The 25,058-nt window shown below is 47.9% G+C and overlaps 1 protein-coding gene across 5 annotated transcripts; it reads right to left on the bottom strand.

Moving 5' to 3' along the window:
• Positions 1-9,828: 9,828 nt before the first annotated feature.
• IL13RA2 (interleukin 13 receptor subunit alpha 2) lies at positions 9,829-24,421 on the bottom strand. Of its 5 annotated transcripts, none has more exons than XM_064712807.1 (11): positions 24,104-24,421; positions 23,307-23,421; positions 22,287-22,422; positions 18,445-18,596; positions 16,295-16,448; positions 15,714-15,834; positions 13,812-13,996; positions 12,336-12,481; positions 11,450-11,594; positions 11,070-11,172; positions 9,829-10,179 (listed from the first exon to the last, which is right to left on the bottom strand). In XM_064712807.1, exons 3-11 carry the CDS (start codon positions 22,366-22,368, stop codon positions 10,137-10,139), a joined length of 1,131 nt encoding a protein of 376 aa, XP_064568877.1. In that variant the 5' UTR covers positions 22,369-22,422; positions 23,307-23,421; positions 24,104-24,421; the 3' UTR covers positions 9,829-10,136. The 5 variants fall into 5 exon arrangements, with proteins under 5 accessions (XP_064568877.1, XP_064568875.1, XP_064568876.1 ...); XM_064712805.1 differs by having other exon boundaries at positions 23,307-23,424; XM_064712808.1 differs by having other exon boundaries at positions 9,831-10,179; positions 12,369-12,481.
• Positions 24,422-25,058: the final 637 nt, after the last annotated feature.

Here is a 25,058-nt window from a genome sequence, read left to right on the forward strand (position 1 = left end):
GAACTGATCAAATTTTCTGAAACTTAACCAAAGTCAGGTTGTTCCCACAGCTCCTTTGCTTCTCCTGAGATGTAACCATTAACTGTGATGGTGCCTCCAGAAGCGCCGCCTGGGGCTGCCTTGTGGGAACACCTGCTGGAAGCTTTGTGTGAGTCCTCCAATCCCAGCTCAGGTATGGCTTTTTCTTACAAATAGTGTCTGTGGCAGTGTTTTGCTTTGATTTGGACTGAAGAAGTGAAGATAGTTCCTTGGAAATGGTTGGAGGCTGAGATGTGCTGGCTGCTTTGTTTCCCAAACCAGCTGTGCAGGCAGGCTGCCCAAGGGACAGCACACACGCAGGGGCTGTGCCCCAGCAAACACACCACCCCCTTGCAACTGGGAAATCTGCTCTGGGGACAGCCCAGGTCAGAGCTGGCATTTTCCTGAGCTCTAGGGACTTGCTGTTTTCCCTGCCCAGGGTCAGAAGCAAGGCTGGCTGTGGTGTTCAGGCACAAACCCTGTGGCTGGGCAGCCTGGCTTCCAGACCTGAGCTGCTCATCTGCATCTGTTCCATGCTGCCCCACACAGCCAGGTCTGGGGTCCATGGGATCAGCTGTGGTGGATTTAGGGACCTGTGTGTGCCTCACAGTGCTTTGAGGAGAAGGACAGCTCCTCCCATCCTGTGCTTGCTGAAGATAAGAGCAACTACCCAGAGGCTGTGGCATTTGGGAGGTGACAAGGTTCAGAGCCAGTGCTGAGGAGTCCTAAGGCATCCCACCGCAGCACAGCTCTTTATTGTCTGAAGAACTGTGAGTCCTCAATGGTTTTCATCTGAGTGATAATTCAGAGATGTAAATGTGAGGTGATGTGTGAGTAAGCACTGTGAACAGTGTGGTTCTTGCTGTTTTCTCTGCAGAGACACTCATGTCAATGTTTTGAGCCTTTCTTCAGGATAGCTCTGTGAAGAGTTTCATCACTGGTGTGGAGGGTGCCTGGTGCTCTTCCCAGTCACCATCCAAGGTATTGGAGCCAAGAGGGCCCTGAAGAGACACAAATTCCAAAGAAGAAACATCTTTTAAGGAAGAAAAACAAACTGCAATCAGCCCCTCAGAAACACCATTTCACTTTGAGCTGCTGAAGGGTGTGTGATACTGTGGCAGACAAATTGTGCATTCCAAAAGCAGAGCCCATCATGTGATAAAGGAGCAGATGTCTCTTGGATGGCTTTCCTCCCTGTGTCACAGCATCATTAGGACAGCTACATGCCAGCAACTGCACTTGGCTTTGTCTCCATTTCAGGGGCGGAGAAGGCATCAGAGGCTTTTTCCTAGGAAAAGGCACACAAAAGAGCACCAAGCCTTGAGCAGGTGAAGCAGGACAGAGCTAGACAGATGTGTGCACACATCCCAGAGACCCCAGAGAGCCACAGATGTCACCACACTTTATTCTTCCCTCGAAAAAATGGGAGTATCTGAAAAGCTGGGGAGGAAACCTGTGATGGGGAGATCAAATATTCCTGCTTGTGTGATTGTCACATGGGGGCTGTTCCAGTGATAATGCAGCTTGTATCCTAAAAAAATGCTTTTTTTTTCATTTTTAACAATGAAGTTGTTATTATCTCTTTTGTCTCTCCCCTTGTTTTTCTCTCCTCTCTGTTTTTATGTAAGTCTCAGGTCTTCTGCTTCTTTGCTTTTGCACACACTGAAACCTGTGCTCTGAAGCTGTCAGAAAACATCCATGGCATGTGCCATTCCCTCTCAGCTGTGCAGGGATGCTGCAACTCCACAACAGCATGGAGATGGAGAGGCTTCAGGTGAGGGATTTTAGATCTGTACACTACAGGCAATCAATGCAACAAGGCACGCTTGTGATTAAAGAACCACACCAGAACGTCTTTAATGAAGTCAAATGCATGAGCTACACACTGAAAAAAATTGTTTAAGACTGTCCTAAATGCCAGGTTGTGCTGACAGCAGGAGGGTGTGTGGGTACAGTGCAGGGAGTGTGGCAGCAGCAGGGTTTCTGCTCTGGGCAGATCTCCCACATGGGCCCTCCAGGAGGGTTCTTGTCTCAGGAGCAGCACAGTGTGTCCCAAGCCACCCAGGATTCACTCCATCCTTCCCAACCACACAAAAGGTTGCACGAGCCCATGGGGGCCACAGCTCTCAGGGTCTGTGAGGGGCCTGGCAAGTGGGGAAGTGTCTACTGGTGACAAAGACCAAATAACTCTGGCGGCTCTGGGGTGGTGACAACAAGAGAATTGTACAGACTGCTCACAGCAGGCAGTGGGTGACAAATTATTGTGGAAAATTGAGACTCTGGAGCAATCCTTCCTCTGTATTACATCTCATTAATGTTGTCTTATGTTCTGCTTCCCCAAAACCCAAAGATCTCCTAGCAGATGAATGCAATTTCTCCAGCAGCTTCCTGGGACAATGGTAGCTGTTTTGTGACTAGTTGGTACCAACACTTAGGTGACTTGAAAAATGAATCATGCATCACCACACAGGCGCATGTTAAATCCACTGTTCTGAATTTTCCTGTGCTTGAATTGTATAAATTGGATAAATTAATGTTTAATTAAAATATAGCCAGATTATTTAACATATTTTTAATAGAATCTAATTATGAAATTTTGAGTGGTTTAAATTTTGGATACACACAAAAAAAATCTGAAAACTAGTGCCTGTAAGACCACTGCCTGGTTACATTTGTTAAAATTTAAAACAGCTTTACATCTGTATGTGCTGCCGATGTTGGTGTCTCCTCCTGCAGAAGGACAAGTGGGAGCCAGTGACGGATGTTCATCAAAGACACTGAAGATTTTAATCAGGGTCCTTTTCCCTGACTGACAGCTAGAACAGCTCTTCTGTGACATTTGGGGAGGAGGATTTCAGTGCTTCTCCGTGGACCTTTCCCAAAGATCATGACACTGCCCAAAGCAACAGGTAAGAGCAATTGCCCAGCATAGATCTCAGGGGTGTTGGGGGTTCCTGCGCCGCAGGCTCCAGTGGTTCATGTCCCTCCGTGTCTCCACAGGTCTCTGTGAAGCCATGGCAAGGTCTGGCCCCCTCAGGTAAGTGCTCCCCACCTTTTCTTTTGGCAGCACAGCGGATGCCTTGTGAAGTCTGACCTAGAAAAGAGACTAGACACAGTAAGAATAAAGTAGGGATTTATTAAAAGGCCTCAGTGGATCCACCTTGGGCAGTGCAAGAGGCTAGGCCTACACCCAAGATGGACCCAAAATGGTCACAAAATGGACAACCAGTCACGGGGTCTCTCACTTTTATAAGTTTTGGTCCATTTGCACATTGGAGTTAATTGTCCAATTCCAGCTTTAGGTTATGAAGTCCCATCCTTCTTGTTTTTCTCTCTTCAGCCCACGTTGTTTGTACTCTTGGGCCTGAGATTTGGATAATTTGTCCTTGGTCCCCAGCTAGAGAAGGAATTGTTTTGTCTCCCAGCTCTGTGCACAGAGCTCACCATCCCCTCATATGAAGCCCAGACCCACACACTAAAACAGTACAGAATCTGAAAAATATAAAACTCAACCCTGAGGCATCACAGCCACAAGGCTGGAGCACGGGTGGGACAACCCTCAAGTGAGCATTTGCTCTCTCTTGTACCTTCTCTGGGTGTTCTGTGGAGAAAGCTGCCCTGATCCTGCCCAGGCTGTGCCATGCTGGCCTTCAGCAAAGTGCAGGGATGAGCTCTGACTGTGCAGCACACCAGGGACAGGAGTTGTTGATTTCCTTTACCCCTTGAGGGTAAATGAACGTGGTTCCATGTTGGTCTGTAGGCAGTTGTCGTGTTTGTTTAGAGAATAGGTGGGACTGTGTGTTGGGCCTGAGCCGCAGCCCTGGTGGTAGGCCCAGTGTGGGGACACAAGGCCAGGCAGGGCTTCTTATGAGAGGAGAGCAGAAACCTTGGCTTTTTCCTCCTAGCAGCCAAAGATGGGTGAAAAAAAGCTCTCCATCAGTAGATAAGAGGAGAGAGAGGAGCTATTCAGGCTAGAGGAGGGCATTGGTATATGAAAAGGGTGGAAATAAAGTAGGAATTAGAAGCAGGCTTCCAACAAGTGTCATATTCCCATTGGGACTGCATTTCCTGGTAAGGCACAGTAACAGGAACTGAAATGCTTGTTGAGGGCTCAGCTCTTGTATTCACACAGGGATTTATCCCACAGGCACAGCAGGAGGGCCCAGGCCAGCCCATTTGTCCTCATCCTCTGGTTTGGCAGAGCTCAGGCACCAAGCCAGCCATCTGCGCAGCAGCACCGCCCCAGAAACACCTCCCAGAGTGTGGGAGGAACAAACATCCCAAAGGGAGAACACTATTTTTGGGCTATGGCCCTTCCAAGTCCTAGCAAAGCCACGAAAAATGCTCCAATTTTGGTGGAAGGCAGGAGAGGCCGTGCCAAGTCAGTGCAACTCCCACACACATGAAGTCAAGGACAGCATGAAGTCAAGGCATGGCAGAGGCTGAATGTTCCCAGCCATGGGCCAGCCCCAAGTTCTATGAAGCAATATTTCATTTGCCTTCTCAGAAGCATCCAGAATCAACCAGCTTGGCTAGCCCAAGCCTGGCTGCATGCAGTCACAGAAGTGTGGTTTGGTTTATACAACAGCATTTCCATGGACATCCGGTGCTGCTGGAGTCTGCTTAGGAGAGCAACAGCATTGAAGTAATGTCCTTTTGGGCTGCCTTCAGCTGCTGTGGTTGAGCAAACACTGCTGAGAAACTCTCAGGGCTGAGCCTGTTTTGTGCCTGCACTGCCTGGCTTTTTAAAAACACTTTTCTTTGTTGCTGTAGCCAGGAACTCCATGGTTTTTCTTCAGTGAAGTAAATTGTGTTGTTGGCCTTTAAAGCTCTCTGTTGTTAAAAGTGAACTTTGCTGAACCTGGCAGGCAACAAGGTTATTGTTTTCTCAGCATGAGTGTTTCTAAACAAATTGGCATCATGGGCACAAAGTTCTGGGCAGCTACCAGCCAAGATCAATTTGAGAGTCCCAAAGGTTGGGACGTATTTCCATTTCAACAGGTAAGAGCTGGAACATCATCAGATAAAAGGCAAGGACTGTTCTCTTCTGGGCTTCATGCATCAGGTGGGACCTCTTGGTGGCACCGAGACTCTCCCAGAGTCCCTGGGCAGCCCAGGCTCTGCAGTCAGACCCTGTGGGGGTACAAAGGATGTTTGGGTACCACTGCCTGGTTGCATTTGTTAACATTTAGAGCAGCTTCACATCTGTGTGTGCTGCTGCAGTTTGTGTCTCCTGCAGGGCAGCTGTTGCTCTGAGTGGTTTAACACGCTGTTGGCATCTGCTTGCTGTCACCAGCGAGCCATGGCCATGCAGAGAGGGTGCTTGGGGTGGGTGACATGGCCAAGAGCAGCCTTGGAGGGAGGCTCTAACCCCTAGGGATATCAGGCTCTGTGTGTCTGTTTGCTGTGCATGTTACTGCATCAATTCCAGTGAAGAGTGTTCTGCCACTCTTCATTTGTTTTTAATTCTCAATGATATCTAGGTAACATCAAAGGAACGTGTCCTTTGGTTTGCAAAAAACCCCTGATATTAAGTACTTCTTTTTCCCAAATGAAAATAACTCCTGCAAGTCGCTGGTGCTTGGGTGAGGTGAGACTTCCGAGCACACAAAAGGTGTCACAAGCCTTTGTCACCTCCATTCACAGCTTCCCAGGCAAGGAAACAAAACCCATCCTTTGTGAATGATCGCTGGTGGCCATGGCGCAAACCCCCTCACTGCAGCTGCAGGAACCTTTCACACCTTCCATCAAAGGCAAGGCAGTGCAACCTCATTTGACATCTCAGAGAAGTCAGAGGTGCTGTGCAGGCTGTCCTTGCTGTCCCAGAGGAGTGCAGGCACCACTGGGGACCACAGCAGCACTGCCACCATGCTCATCCCTCCTCCCAGCCTAAGGAAGCACCCACACTCAGCCCTCCCTAGGCTGAGACCCACTCAATCACTGAGCTTGTTTCCTGGGCAGACCCATAAAGAAAGGAAATATCAAAGCCACGTTTGAAATTTTTTAATTATTTCCTTTTTTTTATTGTAATTTGTCTGATGGAGTGGGACTTGCTGAAATGGCATTTTATTTCCTGGATGTAGCAGTCCTGTGTTGTGTCTGGATGCAGATCCACACAGGAGGCAAGCAGCCCAGGATGGCAGCAGGGACGTGAATCCTCAATTTGGGGCTAAGCCTTGTGGTGTGTCATTTTTCAGCTGGTTGTTTTATCTCTCTGTGCTCTGGGAAGGGTATCTTGACACAGACAGTTTGCAGAGCCATTTCAGCTGTTCAGACAGCTCAGCCACAATATGTTGCCTCAAATTGTTCTGTCAAGCACATGCATCAGCTGTATTTGCTTGCCTTGAAGCTGTGAAAACCAGAGACCCTCCTGAGAAAATTTAGCTTCTACATAGAAATAAAGAGGGTGACAATGTTCTCAAATGTACAAATGCCACACGAGGCAGTGAGCTGCAAACCTGCCATGGTCTGTGAAGCTCTTTAGATTTCAGATGAAATCATTAGCTGCTGCAGTCCCAAGGCCTTGGCATGGAGAACTGCAGCTGAAGGGCTGTGTTGCCCTTCCAAGGTGCCTGCAGTGCCTCAGGGGTGGCTGCTGAGCTCCATGGGGACTCAGGGGTGCAGCAGCTGCTGCCAGTGAGGCAGGGACGCACAGCAGGGCACAGTCAGACCAGTTTGGGCTGATGAGACCTTTCTCTGGGTGCTCAGTGGCCTGAGCATGGGGGAGGGCAGTGGCAGGGGCTGGTTTTGGCTGGCACAGGCCCTGGGGACCCAGATCTGGTCAGACGAGCAGCACTGGGCTGTGGGCATGAGGCACAAGGTGAGGTTACCCCTCGGTCACACCAGAGCTGAATGATGGAGCAAAGCTGTGACACTTCTCTGCTTCTCAGGACAGAAAGAACAAGATTCCTGTTCCTTATGGTGACAGAGACGTTATCCCTTCTGTTTCATTTTCGTGCACTAAACACCAAATTCTGGCAGCACGGTGCTGCACCTGCTTTCCATGTCCTCTGCATCCAAGCACAGAGGCTGACACCCAGTGGCCATGGGATTTCTAGCACCTGTACAAGATAGAAAATTTCAGCAGAGATGCCTCAGCCGGTGAGATCCAACACCCACCTTTTCATTCCTCAAGTGCAGGAGGAGTAAAGAGTTCCTAAGAGATCACAGAATGGGCAAGTCTGGGAGGGAACACTGGAGCTCATCTTGTTCAAACCCCTCTCAAGCAGGGTCCCCAAGTGCTCTTTAGTCAGGATTGTGTCCAGACAGCTTTTTAATACCTCCAGAGGAGACTCCACAACCTCTCTGGGCAGCCTGTTCCCGTGCTCTGTCTCCTTCACATTAAAGTTCCTCATGGTCAGGTATCAGTTCCTGTGTTCCTATGTCAGCCTTGCTTTGTGTCAAGTTAGAGTGGTTGAAACACTTGTACTGAGAGGCCACTCAGAAAAATTAAAAAATATGAGGATGGATATGAGGAAACAGAATGTAAGCAGATTTTCAAATTATTCTCTTGCTGGCAGCTTGAAAATACACCTCAGTGAGAGAAGAAGGGTGAGTTATGAATTCAAAGACCTTGGTGTTCCTCTTCCTTGTTTTGTTACTTCCCAAAAGCAGCTAGAATATGACAGACTAAAAGGATTTTGCATTTCCCTTCAGCATGCACAGGATCGTGCTTTTGTATGTGTGACAAGTATTGACATTCTCTAGGGAGAAAAAAGCTGGGTAGGAAAAGTTGGGTTTATTCTTCGACAAATGGCTCTAAGACTTTATCAGTCAAAGACAGAAAGAAGACTCTAAACTCATGGGTATGCAAAGACAAAGACATGTCTCACCAAACATGTGGAGCTTAGTTGGTAAAAATACGTGGAACCCAGACATGAGCTGGGAACAATAAGAGCAGAGCATGCCAAAGGAGGGATTTTGAAAGTGCTTTACTAAAAATATTAATTATGAACTACAGCAAATGAATTAAAACATTCTCATGAGAAAACTGTGTGAAAGAAATACTTTGGTGTAATTCTATAAACACAGGATAAAAAACCACTGCTGAAATTCTAGCGAGGTTCAGGGTGTTAGGAAGGCGAGTGCCATCTATCAGGGCTGGATTTTGCAAATGCTGCAGATGTGACTCTGTGAGAAAGCAGGAGGGAGGTGTTTTGCTGCTGCTGCAGTGAGGACCCTCTGCAGGGATGAGTCTGGGGAGCAGGGAGCCCTGCACTGGGGCCAAGCCCAGCTTTCCTCACCTAAATGCTCCTGTGAAGCTGCAGCATACAGATACCATAAGTAGATGTACTTAATTTATCACTCTGTTACTAGGCAGGTTTCTAGGCAGGCTTCAGCCCAACTTTTATATTCTGTGGTTACTGAAATAGCTCTGATCTTTTTTGGGGTGAGTTCTAGCTGTGGAGGTACAACAGCCTTTGCTCTCTCTTACTTGCACCCATGCACTTTAATTCTTCTTCCCTTCTTACTTTGTTTTTGGGTAAAACTGGACTAGAGCCTTTAGCCCAGTTTAAACCCATCCAGCAGGTTGGGGCTGCTACAGTATTTGCCCCAATCCAAATGCCTTGCCCAGCATTCCCACCTGGTAAAGTAGGTGAGATTGCACCAGATGTACCCAGGACAGCAGGCTGGGCTTGGCTGCCTGCCCTACTTCTTCCCTTGGGGACATTCACAACGCACTCACATGTTTTTAGTAGATATTTTAACAGTTTAAGAGTCTGGCAGAACATCAGAGGCTGGTGGCAATTCTGAAAATCCACACCCAGTGCATGCTCACAGGTGTTTTTCAAAGTAAAGCCGTCCTGTGGTGGCTGCCCAGGAGGCAGCAGAGGCAGATTGTGTCTCAGCAGAATTACAGCAACCATGAAACTTCATTTCTACTTCAGTTCGTGCATTGACCTTGTTTTTTTTCCTGGTTCTTTTCTCCTTAGGTTGCTCCCCAAATCTGACTGGGCTGTTTCCCATTTAGCAGTGGAAGCAGCTGATAGTGATTGAATAATTTTGCAGTTGGATGTGTAAGACATCCAACTGCTTGCATCCAACAACACTTGCTGTGTTGTTTTGTTTCTGATTGGATTAGTATGGCTCTTTACATAACTGATTGACACAAACTTGATTTTCTCTCTGGGCTTCCACTGTTCATTAGAAATTTCCAGTTTGAATAAATTTCCTTCAAGAAAATACATTTTCAGGGTTGTTCTGATGAAATGAAACCACACTAAACCCCTGTGTTTGCCTTGGTCAGTTCTTCAAGCAAAAAAAAACCTAGCATGGGCTTGGAAAAGGGTATTTCATCCAGAGATGATTTTTAAAATTTTTTTTTCTATCATCATCATCATAGAGAATGATTCCTAAAAAATCAGTCAGCAATTTCATCACCTGACTACATGAGAAACATCAGGGGTGCTTCATTGAATTCTGGTGCCAATGTCCAGTTCCTAGAGAAATTCCCATGCCACATTTGCTGCAGTGACCCTCACCTCTGCTCTGAATCATCTGTCCTTTGCAGTAGCTGTGGTCATTCCTCTTCAGAGGAAAAGTTTCTCTCAAGGCCTTTGCACCTGAGCTTTTCAGCAGATAAGGCATATCAGCTGATGAAATGGATATCTGAGGTAGCTCCTGTTCAGCATTTAGGTGCTCTCAGCAGGCTGAGTGGGAAAAGGGAAGATCAGGTGAGAGCAAGGTGGACACAGGGGCTGGAGGCAGGTGTTTGCACACGTGTAGCATTGTGTATGAGGTGCTGCCCTTCAGTGTGTGTGTCCTGCTGACAGATTTCTGGAGTCCTCACAAAAGAAAAAACCCAAACAAGCCCACAGAAGAACATGTTATCTTTATTCATGGCAGTTTCCACTGCCTCTTTTTCTCCCTTGTCCTGGTATCAGAAACACCTTTGCTTCAGAGGCAGGTCAGATCTCTTCCAGTTTTCCTGCAGTCATTTAAGCCCCTCCAGTTTTCCTGGGCCTGTTGAGGACTGGGATGGCAACAGCTGCCTCCACAAGTGGCAGCAGGCAGGGAAGACCCACGTGGGCTGCAGAAAGCTCAGGGCTCCTGGGCTGTCCTTGGGATGGTTCCATGAGCAGCCCACCAAACACCAGCAGTGCAGCAGGCACAGGCAGTTAGAATCCCACAGATGTCTGCAATGGCTTTCCTGCTGGGGATCTGAAAGGGACACAGGCTGTTATTCCCAACACTCACAGAGCTGAGGCCATGCTCCAGCGTCCCCATCGCACATCCCAGTGGCAATGCAGGAAGCATTTGCTTTCCACAGATTTCTCACTAGCATCTACAATTTGTTCAAATTTCACAAACCAAAACATTTGGAAGGCAGATGCACAGCAAAGATGAAGGGGTGTGATTCTGGGAATGCAAACAGGTGTCAGTTCATCTCTGGGGACCACACAAGGGTCTTTCTAGAGCCAGTTCTCCCTCATGAGTGATGCCTTAAAAGGCTTATTAGAGAAGCTTCCTGCTTGGTTATGCTACATAGCCATCAGGAAAAGAAAACAGTTATCAGTACTGGGGCATCAGTTCTCTCAGACATGAAGAAATTATCATCAGTAAAAGCAGACAAATTCATCCACTCATCTGCTTTCCCCTCATGCCATCACTGACATGAATGTAAACAGCTGGGATGAGAGTGCCAAAAGAATGAGGATTTAGCCCATTAAAATGGCACTGCTATAACACAGCTAGGACAAATCTCTGCTCTTGAGTGGTTTGGGGCATGATAATAGCTTTATTTATGCTGCTGTGCATGCAAGCAACTGCTGCATTTAACAGAAGCAGTCTGAGCTCTTATGAGCAGTATTTGAGTCTCTGCAGTGAGTTTATGGGTTGCTGTAGGGGCATTTCATATCAGAAACAGACACACTCAGGAGGGTTGTTTACTGAAAATGAACTCTTGTTTGCTGTCCAATCTTAGAGCATCTATTAATGTTTGGCCCTTAGACATTCAATGTGATATTTCAGTTACAGCTAGCTGTAGTTATAAATAGTTACAGACATCGACAAAAAAGCACATTGCTCGGACAGGCATCCTTGGTGCTTACCTTTTCTTGCACTGGCCAATCAACATAAATATTATGAGGCTAATTGTCAAACTCAGGATTACTGGAATGAGAATAAATAGCTGCTTGTCCTCTTTTCTGGGCACTGCAAAGATAAAGGGCAGGAAATAAGATGGTAAAATGGATTATATTACATCCTACAAAGCTTGAGTTCAGACACAAACTCACCTTTTCCATGTTGTCCTACACCTTTTTATTTATTTATTTGTTTGTTACAGGTATATATTACTGGGTTGAAGGTGGAACTAAGCCAGCAGCCCTCCTGCAGGGTTGGACACCAGCAGATCCCCAGGGCAGCACCTGCACCCAAGCAGGTTTTATAAACCATATTAAAGAAACACAATTTATTTTGAGTTCCATACCAGAGAAACAGTCCTGCGTCCATTCACTCCAGAAGCCTTGGTCTGCACAGAAAATGTTTGTTCTCCCCCTGACACGAACACATGAAACGTGGCTTTGGTTTGCTCTGGAAATTGTTACAGCAGTTTCCATTTGGGTCGAAACAAACTGAGAAACAAAACAGAAAGAAATATCAAGGAATTACGTGCCACCACCAGAATCTGCCTGGTGTGGCCTGATGTTCCTGCACATTTTCCAGGCTCTGTAAACCTTTGGATTATCTTTTGGCAGTTTTAAATTATTTCACAATAGTTTTGTACAAGCTAATGCAAATAACATGACTATGAAGACAAATCTACTGAAAATATTTTTTGGAGGTGTCATCATGTATGTTGCCATTTATGCCTGTTAATTTACAGAATCTTTCTTTTAATTACCTAAGAGGACTCATGAGTGGAATACAGCAATTAAAAAAGAGATGTCCCCTATGATTAATTAGCCCTTTTTGGTTTTGCCTCCAAACTGAACCTGGATAACATACAAGGAAAAAGCACCATGCATAAAATATATATTCTGTCCCAGGCCACTCCTTTTGAGAGATTAGAATTACAGTTTCATGGGTCCAAGTTATGCCACCCTATTCAGGGAAACAAACCGTAGCGAGCTTTAAATTTCCTCGATGGCAGATTTCTGAGATAGCAGGCTCTCTCGGAGCCTCCGGCTGGGCTCCGTTCCTGCTCCAGCCGAGCCGCAGCTGCAGGTCAGGGGGTTAAGGAGGAGCGTGTGCGGTGCAGCCGCGATCCCCGCGGGGTAACCCACACAGCCTGCCGCAGCCTGTGCCCCCGCTGCCGGCTCGGCCGGGCTCCCCGACCCCCTCCCGTCCCTGGGACACCCCGGCGCTGTCCCTACCGCCCAGGCTGCCGCGTCTTCGGCCACCTGCACCTCGTACTCCAGGCAGTGCGGCGGCACCCGCCCGCCCGGCGGGCTCCAGGCGGCCCTCAGCTCCTGGGCTGCGGACAGCGAGAGCTGCAGCTGCTCCGGGGCCGAGGGCTGGGCTGGGGGGGAGAGGGAGAGAGAGAGAGAGAGAGAGGGTCAGGTGCTGGGACAGCTCCTGTGCTGGGGACACCGACAGCTCCGGCTTCTCCGGAGCCGAGAGCTGTGCTGAGGGGAGAGAAAGACAGAGAGAGGGTCAGGAGGGGCTGGGACAGCTCATGGGTGCGGACGCCGAGAGCTGCAGGTGCTCCGGGACCGGGGCTGTGCTGGGGAGAGAGAGACAGAGAGAGAGAGGGTCAGAGGGGCTGGGACAGCTCCATCTGCTGCGGGGCCGGGGCTGTGCTGGGGAGAGAGAAACAGAGAGGGCCAGGAGGTGCTGGGACAGCTCCTGGCCGAAAGGCTGCGGCTGATCCCCTCCTGCCTCTGTCCCTGTCTCCGCTAATGGATTTCTGAGCGCTCCTGGCTCTCAGCCACCACGCTGGAGGAGCAGGGTGTCACCGAGGCTGCAGGGTGTGTTGTTTATTTTAACTTAGCACACAGCCTGGCCGGGGTCCCTGCTCTGGGCTGCGGGGCAGGGGTTTGGGGGCGCGGGGTGTGAGCGCCGTGTTCGGCACGTTCCCTGCCCGGCACATTCCCTGCCCGGCACATTCCCTGCCCGCTCTGCATCCCAGAAAAGGCTCCGATTCCTCTCCCAGACCCAGAGCCACACACGAAGCACGTGGCAGCACTAATTGAATTCAGAAATCCTGCTCCTTAGCCCAGTGGCTCAGCTGGATGACTGGCTATTTGTCCTTCTGGCATGTAGGCAAATGCACCAGCATGGTTTAATAAATATACACCGTAATAAACACGGAGTACGTGTAATGTTTGCACATCATGCTGTGCTCTGCTCCCTTTCCGTGTCTGTCACGGGTTTGAAATCCATCTCTGACAGACTCCATCACATCTGGCACTCAGCTCACCCCAGACCTTAGCTTGGTTTGAACAGCAAAGCTCAGAGTTCTCTCCTGTGCTTGCAAGGAGTGCAGCAGTGGTTTCAATCCCAGCAGGAGTAAATGAAGATATCTCTGTGACTGTGTTGCTAGAGCCAAAACCCCATAGCTGCTCTGCCACATGCCCAGCAGGCCATGTGTGTCCTGACCTGTCCACATGCAGCACTTGGAGGCACCCACTGACCTCCAGGGCTGTGCTGGGGGGTGTTGCTTCCCTGCAAACACTCCTGGAAACTGAAATCCTGCTTGGCACAGGCCACAGCCCTTCCCTGGGGGAAATGCACACATTGCAACCACCCAGCTCCAAAAGCACACATTGAATGGAGAGCCCTAACACAGGCAGTGGCCCTGGGCTGTGTGCTGGCCAGCAGGGTCCCTGCTGCTGCCCTGGCAGCCTTACCGAGGTTGTGCAGGCGCAGGGTGCTGTACAGCGGCCGGAGCTGGGTGGCTGCTGCCGAGCCATTGACGCAGATGTGGAGATCCCGGTACTCTGCCTGGCTCAGGTTGTGCAGCACACAGCCCAGGTTCAGCCCGTGCTCCTGGATGTACTGAGCACACTGCATTGTCTGCTCCAGCCCCTCGTACCTGGCACGGAAACAGAAAGAAGAACAAAGCAAATTACTGCTTAGCAAAATGGTTTTTATGAGATTGGACCTCAAGTACTGCCCACATCCCAGCCTTTGTCCTAAGCACAGTGCTGTGGGTCAGTCACCTGTACTCCTGCTATGGCACAAGTGTGGAGAAGAGAAAAAACCCAAATTAACATGCACAGACAGCTTCTCACGTTGGTTTTTAGGCTGTGTCAGGATCTCCCCAAGCCCATTCCTGGAGCATGAGAGGTGCCAGTGTGTGCCTGGAGCTGGAGAAGGATCTGGCCACTACTCATGGAGACAGTCCTGCTCCTCTAGGGCCCTTCCTGCACCATCAACCACGGACTGTGGAGTTGCAGAAACCCTCCCAAACCAAACTGAAGTGTCTTTAGGCAGGAGATGTGTGCCTGAGTGCTGCTGAGCTGCTCTGGCTGACTGCAGGTGGTTCCCATGGCTCTCCATGGGCACGTGGAAACTCAGGGTTTGCTCTTTGTTACTTGATGTGCAGCCACAGCCCTGTCCCTCCTGCCTTTGGGGGCCACTCCCCAAAGCTGAGCTGCTGGCTGCATCCTGGAAACACTGACTGGTGTCTCATAGTGCCTTTCAAGATTCCTGCTGCTTTGTGCCCTCACGACAGGGCTGAATTTGGCCCCTGTACTCCAGACCTAATGAAAGTCTCTTTGCACAGCACATTATGTTTGGGGGAAAAACTTCATGTTCTAGTACTATAAAAATTTGCTCACAGGGATCAAAGGATGCCGTGGTGTCCACCCAATCTTGTGATAAAATGGGACCCAGATCCAAATGCCTGGTTTTATTGAAGGCAATTGACTCAAGGTTGGGTTTTTTTAGTGTTTGTTTTCCTTTAAGGCATGAATCATGCATTTCCATGGTTTCCTTCAAGCAGATCTTTGCAGTTAGCAAAATGGTTTTGAATTGGTGCTTCTCCTTTGAAGACTATTTCCAAGAACTCCATGGAAGCTCTTTAAAATGCAGCTATGCTTTTGTCCACATAGCCCAGTGGCACGAAACCCAGCCTAAGTCATCCTTTCCATAATATCATAGGAGCTGAAGCACAAATACAGTATTTGCTTTGTCCCAAGCCACTAATTCTAGCTGTGTTTTTCCTGCAGAACAGAATTTAGGCACCAGTTTAAAAGAAACAGCTGAGAATTATGTATTATTATTATTATTACCTTGTGGCAGCGTGTTTGCTTGTATGGGATGTGCTGAGGCTATGGAAATATATTTGAACACTAAAGCTCTGAGTTGATGAGAAGCTCCACTCTGTGTCTAGGGTTCACTGAGCTTGGTAGCCTTGTGCTAAATCCTGTCCAATTGAGATATATGCACTGTGGTCATGGGAAATGTGCAGCCAGAACTACCCAGGTGTGTTTAGCAAAGAGAAAACACAAGTCTTTATGGTGAACAACATGCAGAAAACACCTCCTGGGGATGAATAAAAGGAAAGGAGGAAGAGAGGAGACATTTCCTGGCAAAGATCAGCGTGGGCCTGATTTAAGAAAGTAAGAAAGAATTTGGTATTTTCTTGCCAGTAGCCATGTATTGCTTGGGACATTATTTTGGCTCATTCTGGGTGAACTGGGCAATAGCACTGCCAGCTATAAAAACATATTTCCTGTGGCATTTTTGTACTCTGAGTGGCTCACTTGATTGCTGCCTGGCTGTTTTCCTGTTTGGCTGTTACATACCAATAATAGAGCCCATAGTGTGCACCACGAGGTGTGAGGAGACCTGGCTGCCAGGTGCACTTCAGGTATTCCCAGTCATGATAGATGCACTTGAAATTCTGGACCTCTGATTCAAGTTTTCCTGTCAAATGAGAAGGAAATAACCACTATTTAGCAGTGTGCAGAAAAACCACAGTTTTATGCCTTTGAACAACTGCGTGCTGCAGCTGAAAGATAAAAAATGAAAAGAAAGGAAAAAAGAAAAGGCAGCCAGTCAGAATTATTAGTTTTACTGCCAAGTGCTCTGTGTCCCATAAAAGCCAGTCCACCTTGGAGCAGAAAGATGCTAAACTGACCTTTTCACTCAGCAGTGGAGCTCTTGCAGGGCAGCTGAGCAGAGCTTGGGCATGGGCAGAGGGAAACAAGCCCCAGGTGTCCAGTGACCACAAGCACAGCCTTGGGTAGCAGAGCTGCTCTAGTGTCTTAAACAGCAGCAAGCCCTGCAATGTTATCCATCCAGGAACCCTCCAGCCAGCACTGGCTCATGCAACAGGCTCATGCAAAGCACCCAACTGCAGCAGGTGCCACAGGCTGCTCCTGACCTTGTGGTGGGATCTGAAAGGTTGCATAAATCCAGTCACTCTGCACCTCCACGTCACCTGTACACCTTCCTTTGAGCAGTGTCTGCAGCCTCACTTCAGCAGTCCTGCTGAGGTCAAATCCAACTCTGAGTTTTAGCTTCCTAGTAAAAATAACCTGGTTGAAAGACAGATTTTTTTTAAGCACCTCTTCTGTCACTAAGTGGGCTGCAGAATTAGGTACCCTTGCTCTTGCTCCAGCTGCAAATTTGTGTGCTTTATTATCTCTTTATATTTCTGTCCTGCCTCCCTTGCCCAGGGCTCCTCCAGCATTAATTCAAGGCTGTGCCCAGCCTTGCTGGCTGTGAGTCCCCTCACCCCACAGGACCCAGCCAGGACAGGGCAGAGCAGGCTGATCAATGGGACCCCAGCAGCAAGGAGCACTGCCTGAGGAGGATACCACCACAAATCCACATAAAAGGCATTTTTTTATGGTGTGAAATAATGAGAAACAGAAAGAACAATGAGTCTTGTAAGGCTAGTTCCTGTGGGAAGTGCAAGCAGCCCCTGAAAGGGTGAACCAGCAGCCAGGCAGAGCAGCACAGCCTCACCCACCACTGTGTCCCACCTGGCTTGGCCTTTGGGGGACTTTTTGAGCACCCCCTTTGAAGGTTTTTCTGGTTTTTTCCCCTCAGACTTACTCCCCTTCACTTTACGCGAGGACAACAAAGTTGATAAATGAGACAAGGTGTTGTGTTAGCTCATGTAGGACAGAGGTAATGTGCCCTAAATGCATCTGTGCCATAAAACGTGGGAACTGCAGTGGCACAGCCTGCAGTGTCCTTAGCCCTCCCCAGGTGTGAGAGCTCTGGTGAGCCAGGTATTTCTAACAGATACCAGTGATGTTGTCATTGATCATCTTCTGCTGATGTCCTATGGATTCTCTTCTGCCTGACTGTTCTTTGTGCCCTTATCTGAGGTCAACATTTTGGCAAGGTGTCAGAGGTGATTTCGCTCTAGCCTGTACATCTGCCTCATATAAGAAGCTTTTATTACTCATAACTAAAGGAATTCAGATTTTTTTTTTTTTGAAACTGCATATGGTTTTCCTTTAAATTGCAGTTAAAACCATCCTGGAGAGTTCTGCACTGCTGCACAGCTGGGAGCATGAGGCGCATTGTGACAACCATCAGGTCCTGGAGCCCCTTTCCATGCCCTTGCAATTGCAATCCATAGCTGAAAGAGGAATTTCCCCTCTGCAGGCTCCTCTGGGATGAGCCTGACCCCATTGCTGTGGGGGCTGAGCACAGCCCAGCAGCCCTGGCTTTGCTGCCCAGGCAGGTGAAGCAGTGACCTGTTCCAGCACTGCCAGCCTGAGTGCTCCTTCTCTCTCCCTGTCTCTTGAGCTGGCAAGCCCTCTAGCTCTCCTGCTTTAGGATTGTGCAAAAAAATCTCTTTTTCTTTCAGGATTTCAATCTGTGTTTTGGGTTGTTGAGGGAGATCCTCAGCATATTTTTCATGTGTTCCTCAGTACCTTGTGCCAACCAAACAGCCCCCACTGCTGGGTTTCTCCTCTCCTCGTTCCATTTGCCTTCCCAACCCTGCAGCAGCTTTCATCTTCTAAGCACTCACAAAATAAATTCCAACAGCCCTTCCTGTGCTGTGCCTGCTGCTGCCCTGCTACACATCAATGAGAGATGACTGACAATTTTATCAAAGAGCTGAGTTAGAGTCAACCACATCTAAAGGAGAGAAGTAAATTGCAATTAGAAACACAGTTCTGGATAGAGGGAATTTTAGAGCATTAGGATAATTAATGAAATTTAACTTTTATTTGTTCACTGCTCTACATCCCTAAGGATCTGTTGTTTCAGCTCAAGACCCATAAAGATGCTTTAGAAAACTGTAAATATTTTTTCCTTTTACAATGAGGAATGTTATTATTCTGGGCAGCAAACACCCAGCCTTGTGACAGAAAGAACCCTTTCCCTGGCTGCTGCTGCTGTTACATTGCAAGGCACATTCCCATTCAAACCACTGAACCAGTCCGGTTTCTCATGGAAAACTGGAACAGCTTTGGTTCCACTCCTGCTCAAAATGCAGACAGGAATTTGTGCAGGAAGGAAAGGCAGAACAGCCCTGGTTTGGGAGGATTAATCCATGCTGTGCCTTACCTTCCAGTCTCTATCCCCAGTGCTGTGATATTCAAGCTTGTATTTTATTGTGCACTCCTGCAAGGTCTGGGCGTGGGGAGGAGGCTTCCACTCCACATCCAGGGAGCCCAGGAGCCCGGGGTCAGTGATCTGCAGGTCTTGTGGGGGAGCAACTGCATTAAAAACAAAGCAGAGGGTGAAACACAGAGTCCAAGTGGAGAAAACAACCCCAAAGCAGCCATGAAACATCAGTGTGATGCTTTGCTATGAATGGTTGAAATGCAGCTGCTGGATGTGAAGTGCTGCAGCCCTGGCTGTTCAACAAACACACACGAGCTCTGCCCTGCCCACCAAAAACCAGTTTTCGCAGCTGCTCAGAGAGAGCACTCAAGGATCATGGAAAAAGCACACAGAAGGCCACTTTTTCACACCCTTTTTCAAGATGTTTTAAGCAAAACTGCTGTCCTGGGATGACCTTTCATGTGCTGTATTTGCTTGCCTTCAACCCCTGGTATTTACCAACCTTCAGGACACTTATCTCTGCAAACATTGTGTTCAGCACATCCACCAACACAGGATGGCAGATCAAAGTGTGCTGTCAGGGGGATTTGTATTCCTTTGCCTTAATAGACACAAATCACCCATATTGCTTTAAATATTCCTTTCAAGTCTTTTAAAGATTATTGGGGGGGGGGGGGAAACAGGGAAAAAAGGTAAAAAGCAGAGATTTAGAATAATTCTAATTTTGGACATCTATCAGCTATACAAAAATGTGCCTTTACAGCTGATCTGGCTTTTATAAAGGTATTTCAAGGTGCTGCTATGTGTCAATAAATAAGGAAGTGTGGATGAATTCCATCCTAAGACATGTCCTAAAGATCCAGCTCTATATGGAGCTGTCATTCACATGACAAAAACTTTTTGGCTGCCCAGTTTTATTAGCTGAAACAAAGCCCATTTTTGTCAACATCAAAGGTCATTTTTCTCCACTATCTACAGGTGAGATTATCCATTTGGTTTCTGCATAATCATTGCATGATACACTTTATTTCACAAGAATTTGGTGGTGCCAGTTCAGTATTACCACCATTCTCCCTTTGAGTCTGGCCTCCAGATCACTTCTCTAACACCTTTTTCATGTCTTCATCAGAATTTACACCATTTTTTCCTTTTATTCTTTTAATAAATCCATTGTGAAAGCAGACCATAAGGATATTTTTCTGTGGAAGATGATGACATAAATCCAGCTTTAATGTGCTCCCTGGAAAGTTTGCAGGGTATATTGCTGGAGGATTTGTTTCTTCTACAGAAATTTTCCCAAATAAAGCACACTCCAGGCAGCAGTTTGAAAATCCCATTGTTCCCAGAATGTGAAGATCCATGGGAGATTTGTTACTACATTAGGTGGTGAAGTAGGAGATGCATTTAGGATGATACTGGACCAAGGGCTTGGGAGGCTCCTCCTGAGTGTATAAATGCTGAACCTCACAAGGAAAAAAACAAGGAAGAAAAAAGCTGCTAGCCTTTGTCATGATAAGCTGTCAAGAGAGGATTAGATTGCTCAGAACTGGAATTTCTGTCTGGGTAGGAGAATGATCTGAAATTTATTTATATATTGAGCTTAAGCAAAACAGAAGCTTTTTAAAAACAATTGTAATTGTAAACAGCAATTCTTGCAAAAAACATTTACTGGATTTCAGAGGGAACAAAAAAGCTTCTCTTTGGGATGGTGCTTGCATTCTGGGATTTTATTGTTTTTAAATGTCAGCACTGCCTCCTGCAGTTTCTCATTTTCACAATAACACATTACCAGTCTCACTCACATCCCCATCACTCACACGGAACACAGGACTGGAAATGCAATATTTCATCATACAGTCTTGAAGGAGAGCTGCTCCTGGATGTTTCTTGGAGAAAACCAAACTAACAGCTTCTCCCCCTGAGAACGTTTGTGGTGGTGAGCCAGGCAATGCTGAGCTGGCTGTGGGACAGCCACAGCCCTCAGTGCCACCAGCGCCCCTGCTCTGGTGACTGCTGGGACCCAGCGCACGGGGAATGTTCCTCTGCCTGTCCTGAGAAGCCCTGACCCCCAGGTGAACACTGCTTTCAGCCTTCACCCATGGAGAAAGCTCCCAAGGCTTTGGGATGAACTGGAATCTATGGGTGTGTGAAATAGATGGTGGTGTAGTTCATCACAGGGTGAAAAACTCAGAGTTTTGGGTTTTTAGTTTGGAGGTAAATGGGAGAGAAGACGGAGGATTTTGGGCATTATCTGATCTCCTTCTTGCTCTTCATCTGCTACGTTTTCTGCAGTGTTGATGGCACAGGGTGATTGGTTAGAAAGAGCCCCAGTGCAGATGTTGTGTGAACAGACAAATAATTAGTTTTTGGTAGAAAGATAGAAATAAAACACGTTCCAAGAGTTAATTGGACTAAATAGTTTTAAAAGACCTTGAACCTGCGTGTCTTGTGACTTTTTTGGAGCCTTTCTCTTTGTGTGCTGTCTGGAATGACATGCAGAACTGTTGATAAGAGAAAAAATAAACAACAACCTGAAGACTGACAAAACCAAAAGTCCCCTTCATTTCTCAATCCTGGTACAGAACTTTTTAGGAGTCTCCCTGTCAGGGGAACTTCAGGGGGATTTTCACAGGTGACAAACCCCTGCCTGTCCCCAGCTGCCCCTCACCACCTCTGTCCACACCATGCCCTCTGAGATACAGGTAGGGTTCACAATTTCCCACCTATTTTGCCAGTGGAAAAGCAGCAGCCTGCCAGGTTTTCCCCAAATGTCCCCCTCTATGTCTGCCCTTCCCTGTGCTGCTCAGAGAGGTGGAGGTGACACTCATGTTTTCTGGAGCCCATTTCAAAGGCAGCAGGCTTTGCTCAGAGTGGCAGCAAGGGGTTTGTCATAGACAGGGAAAAGAACTATAAAAGAAAAGCCTCATAAAGTCAGGGTTGATAGCTGGCCTGTCATTTCTTCTAAGTGCAGCTAATACTTTGCAACTTCCCATGTGAAAACAATCTTGGTATGAATAGTTTGCTAACATAACAACCTATTCTTGGGTGAAAAATAAGTTCACCTGCATAAACATTAGACCTGTTTCATGAGAATCCACAAAAGAAAAATGTAAACACCTGAACCTCAGCATGCACACACAAATCACCTTCTGACCAATAAATGGAGTAGTAAGAAAACTACCAGCCAATAGATGTTGCACATGAGCTCTGTGAAAACTGTATAAAACAAATAATGTGAATAAAGATTTGGCTTTTCCCACATGAAGAAAATGGAGCCTTGCCTGATTCATTCTGCCAGGGGTTGTGGCAGCTTTCTGTGCCTGCTGGCTGGCAGGACAGGCAGCCTCTCAGTGGCCTCCTGGGCATGTTCTCAGCTCTGCACCATGCTCTGCTTCCATCAGGAAGGGCCAGACTTGCTCAGCATCTCTCTGGTGCAAAAAAGAGCCAGCAGGTGCAGTGCAGCAAAGAAAGGGTGCTTGAAGTGCCATGGCCATGAATGGCAGCTGGCAGAGCAGTGCTCTCTTAGCAGCATTACTCTCCAAGTGCAAATAAGCCTTGTGTTTCTTACACCAGCACTGTCTGTCTGGGAGCATGCTCAGGAGCGTTTATAGCAGTGTTTCTATTTGATATCTCTCTATCAAACACCAAAGGCAGTCTCTCCTTTCAAATCCACTCAGAAAATAGCCACTAAACACACAGCATGTTTACACCATGGGTTACACGTTTATGAACCAGCACTCACACAGCAATGCACACACAGAGAAGAGCAGCTCTGGCTGAAGGACAAAGCCCCAAAGTCCCAATGAACACAAGCAGTGCCACAAGAGCCTGCTGGCCTTTACCTGTGCTGGGTGAGGAGGAGGAGGAGGCCAGCAGCCAGCCCCGCAGCAGAGCCACGAGCAGGGGCAGCCTCCAGGGAGCCATCAGGGCTCAGGCTGGCGCTGGGCAGAGGAGCAGTCCTGCAGAGGCTCTCGGGGGCTGTGGAGACACAGCAGAGGTCAAAGGCTTCAGCACTACCCTGTATTCCGTCTGCAGGGCTGACAATCAGCCTGGCTTTATTTGTTTACCAAGGCTGATTAATTATTCCCCAGAGGAATTCTCTTTGCAACTTTTGGTGATGGCCAAACGTGGCTTCGTTTGAAATAGTTTCTGGCCAGCTAAGCACACTGTGCAGAAGTGTGTCAGTGCTTCATTCACCAGCCCTCTGTCTCATGCCTTCTGTGGAAAGTGATTCAACTCCCTGCCCTGGGAAGTGCCTTGGACAGTGATAGTCTCATTTAAAAAAAAATGAAAATAAAATGCCTGAGCCTTGCCTTATGTAGACACATGTTATGCAATCATCCCCACCTTTTGCCTTTGCTGTTTCAAGACATGGTAGGAATGGTAGGAATGCTTGGGAGAATTCTTCTTAGTTGTCATGGCAATATTTGAAGGGGACAAATTTCTATTCCTGTGCAAGTCTGCTGGAGGGAAGATGGGGACTGAGAGGGAAAGGAGCAGAGTTTGCAGGGAGGGGGCTACTCCTTCCTTCAGATTTCATGCTAAAGGTGGGTAGAAATTACTGCCTACAGACTGGGTGCTCAGCATGCTTCCCTGTGCCAGAAAGCACATGGGTTCTGACAGGGCTTTAATTTTTTCATATAGATACAGGTGGAGGTATAGATTAGATAGAGATGGAGGACGAGAGAGAGATCTAGATTAGATATAGATACAGATCTAGGTATATAAATGGGTTCAGATTAAGACATTTAATCTTCCTGGAACCTTGAGACCACTGCTTGAGCTCCACTTGAGTAAGAACTTGGCAGCCTCAGTGTGAGCGTGCAATTCATCACTGAGATCTGTTCAGAAAACAAACTCACTTTATATTGCCCACACAAGCCTGGCTTAAGCAGGTGAAATCCCAGGTCAGGCTCTGGCACAGCTGCTTCCTCCTCAGCAGCCACAGCTACCATGCAGCAATGGGAAACTTGGGCTCTGCTGAACAACAGAACTTCAGGTCAGAGGGATATTTGGAAATCTGAGGACTGGAGCCAACACAAACCCCCCATCATTGAAAGAAGTGGCTCAGGAGAGCCAGAGGAGGAGACAGGTTGTGCTGGCCAGGGTATCTGTAAATGTTTAAAATTAACCGGAAATTCGAGCTGGCAAAACATAACAGCAACTAAAAACACACAACAATTTTAACAGCAAATGTTCAATTTAAATTAATAGCAAATCCCCCCAGTCCGTCACATAATTGTAACTATTATATCACATAAATCCATCGCATAAATATAGTTATTACATAACTATTATTATTATTATTAGAGCAATAGCAGCAACTTTTCTGTTTCACTGTGAAGCGAGAATGTGTAGGCAGAAGAAATCATAGGAGTTACTTCTTTAACCTATGAAACACAGGATAAAACCAGTGTCAGTACAAACCTGTAGGCAGTGGCTCTGTGTTTCAGAGAGCTCTGGGGGTGCAGGGACAAAGGAGAGCTGCCCTGCAGAGCTGGGGGAAGCAGCAGCAGCATCCAAGGACTGTGTGTGCATGCTAGCACAGAAAGCTTCTCTTCACTTCCAGTATTTGAATATCTTCATATGATTTCAGAAGGCAAGTAAAAATAAACAAATGCTTTCACAGGGAAGTTTAAAATCATCAGAGTGCTCTTACCTTGACCTCTAAGTGCGTGGGAGCCCATCTATCTCTGGAGTGTGGGGCTCCTCAGCAGCTCCATGGCTCAAAGCTCTGCATTTCGCAGAAGTCCTGTGGTTTTTAAAGACTCCTCTCTGAGCTCCCCAGGGATCAGATGTTGCATTGCAATGTGATGGCTTTGGCCACACGGTCAGAGGCTTTGCTAAGCATCAGAGGGAGCATTGCTGGCTTTTATGAGGTGCTGGTGCTAATTGTTGTTCTTATGTGCTCAAGTGGGCCAAAGGTATGTTTGAAATATTGAAGTGATTCACGAAGATGAAAACCAAATGTCAGAATCAGCGCGGGCTGTCTGCTGGCGCCGGTGACACGCAGCTGTCCCCAGCAGATGGCAGCCACAGCCCCTGGCTCCCTGCAGACCCTCACATTGCCTTGACCCCTGTGGTTCCCCGGGACCACCCCAGTGTGACCCACCGCAGAGCATTCCCATCATCTCCCTGGCTCTGGAGCCAGCCCAGCCTCTCCTGGCTCCGGGGGCTCTGCAGGGAATACCGTGAATTATCTGAATCATCCCCTCCTCGCCCTCTGCTGTGGCCAGCATTCAGCCCTGACTTTGTACAATGCCTGTCTCCATTCCCTTCCCTGCAGCCCCTGGAGGGCTCTGCAGGGAGCAGGTGCTGCCCCCACACCTGCTTTAGCCCAGGTGAGACATCCATTGCCAAATACACCTTGCTGGAAAAGCATCTGATGGCTCTGCTGATCTGCCCAGGAGCATTCAAGGTCATGGCCGGTCTCACATGAGTCAGCCAGGCCGTGGTGCCTCCTGTGAGCTGCAGGGGTGGGAGTGCAGGGGGTGCCCTCCGGGAGGGACAATGGGGATGTTTTGGGAGGAGCAGAGCTGTGCCCTGCGTGCCCTGACAGGCAGTGGGCTGTGGCTCAGGCTGACTCTTCCCATGGCCGAGTTTAGGCATGTTGG

Source organism: Zonotrichia leucophrys, chromosome 4A (genome assembly GCF_028769735.1).
Source record: "Zonotrichia leucophrys gambelii isolate GWCS_2022_RI chromosome 4A, RI_Zleu_2.0, whole genome shotgun sequence".
Taxonomy (NCBI): domain Eukaryota; kingdom Metazoa; phylum Chordata; class Aves; order Passeriformes; family Passerellidae; genus Zonotrichia; species Zonotrichia leucophrys.

What these genes read in the sequence shown, in the direction of transcription:
- IL13RA2 (XM_064712806.1), bottom strand. Translation starts at nt 22,368, where the DNA reads ATGGCTCCCTGGAGGCTGCCCCTGCTCGTGGCTCTGCTGCGGGGCTGG. An exon ending in CTCCTCCTCACCCAGCACAG is followed by an intron (nt 18,597 to 22,286) that starts GTAAAGGCCAGC and finishes TTTTTAATGCAG; the next exon opens with TTGCTCCCCCACAAGACCTG. An exon ending in CTTTCAGATCCCACCACAAG is followed by an intron (nt 15,835 to 16,294) that starts GTCAGGAGCAGC and finishes CTCATTTGACAG; the next exon opens with GAAAACTTGAATCAGAGGTC.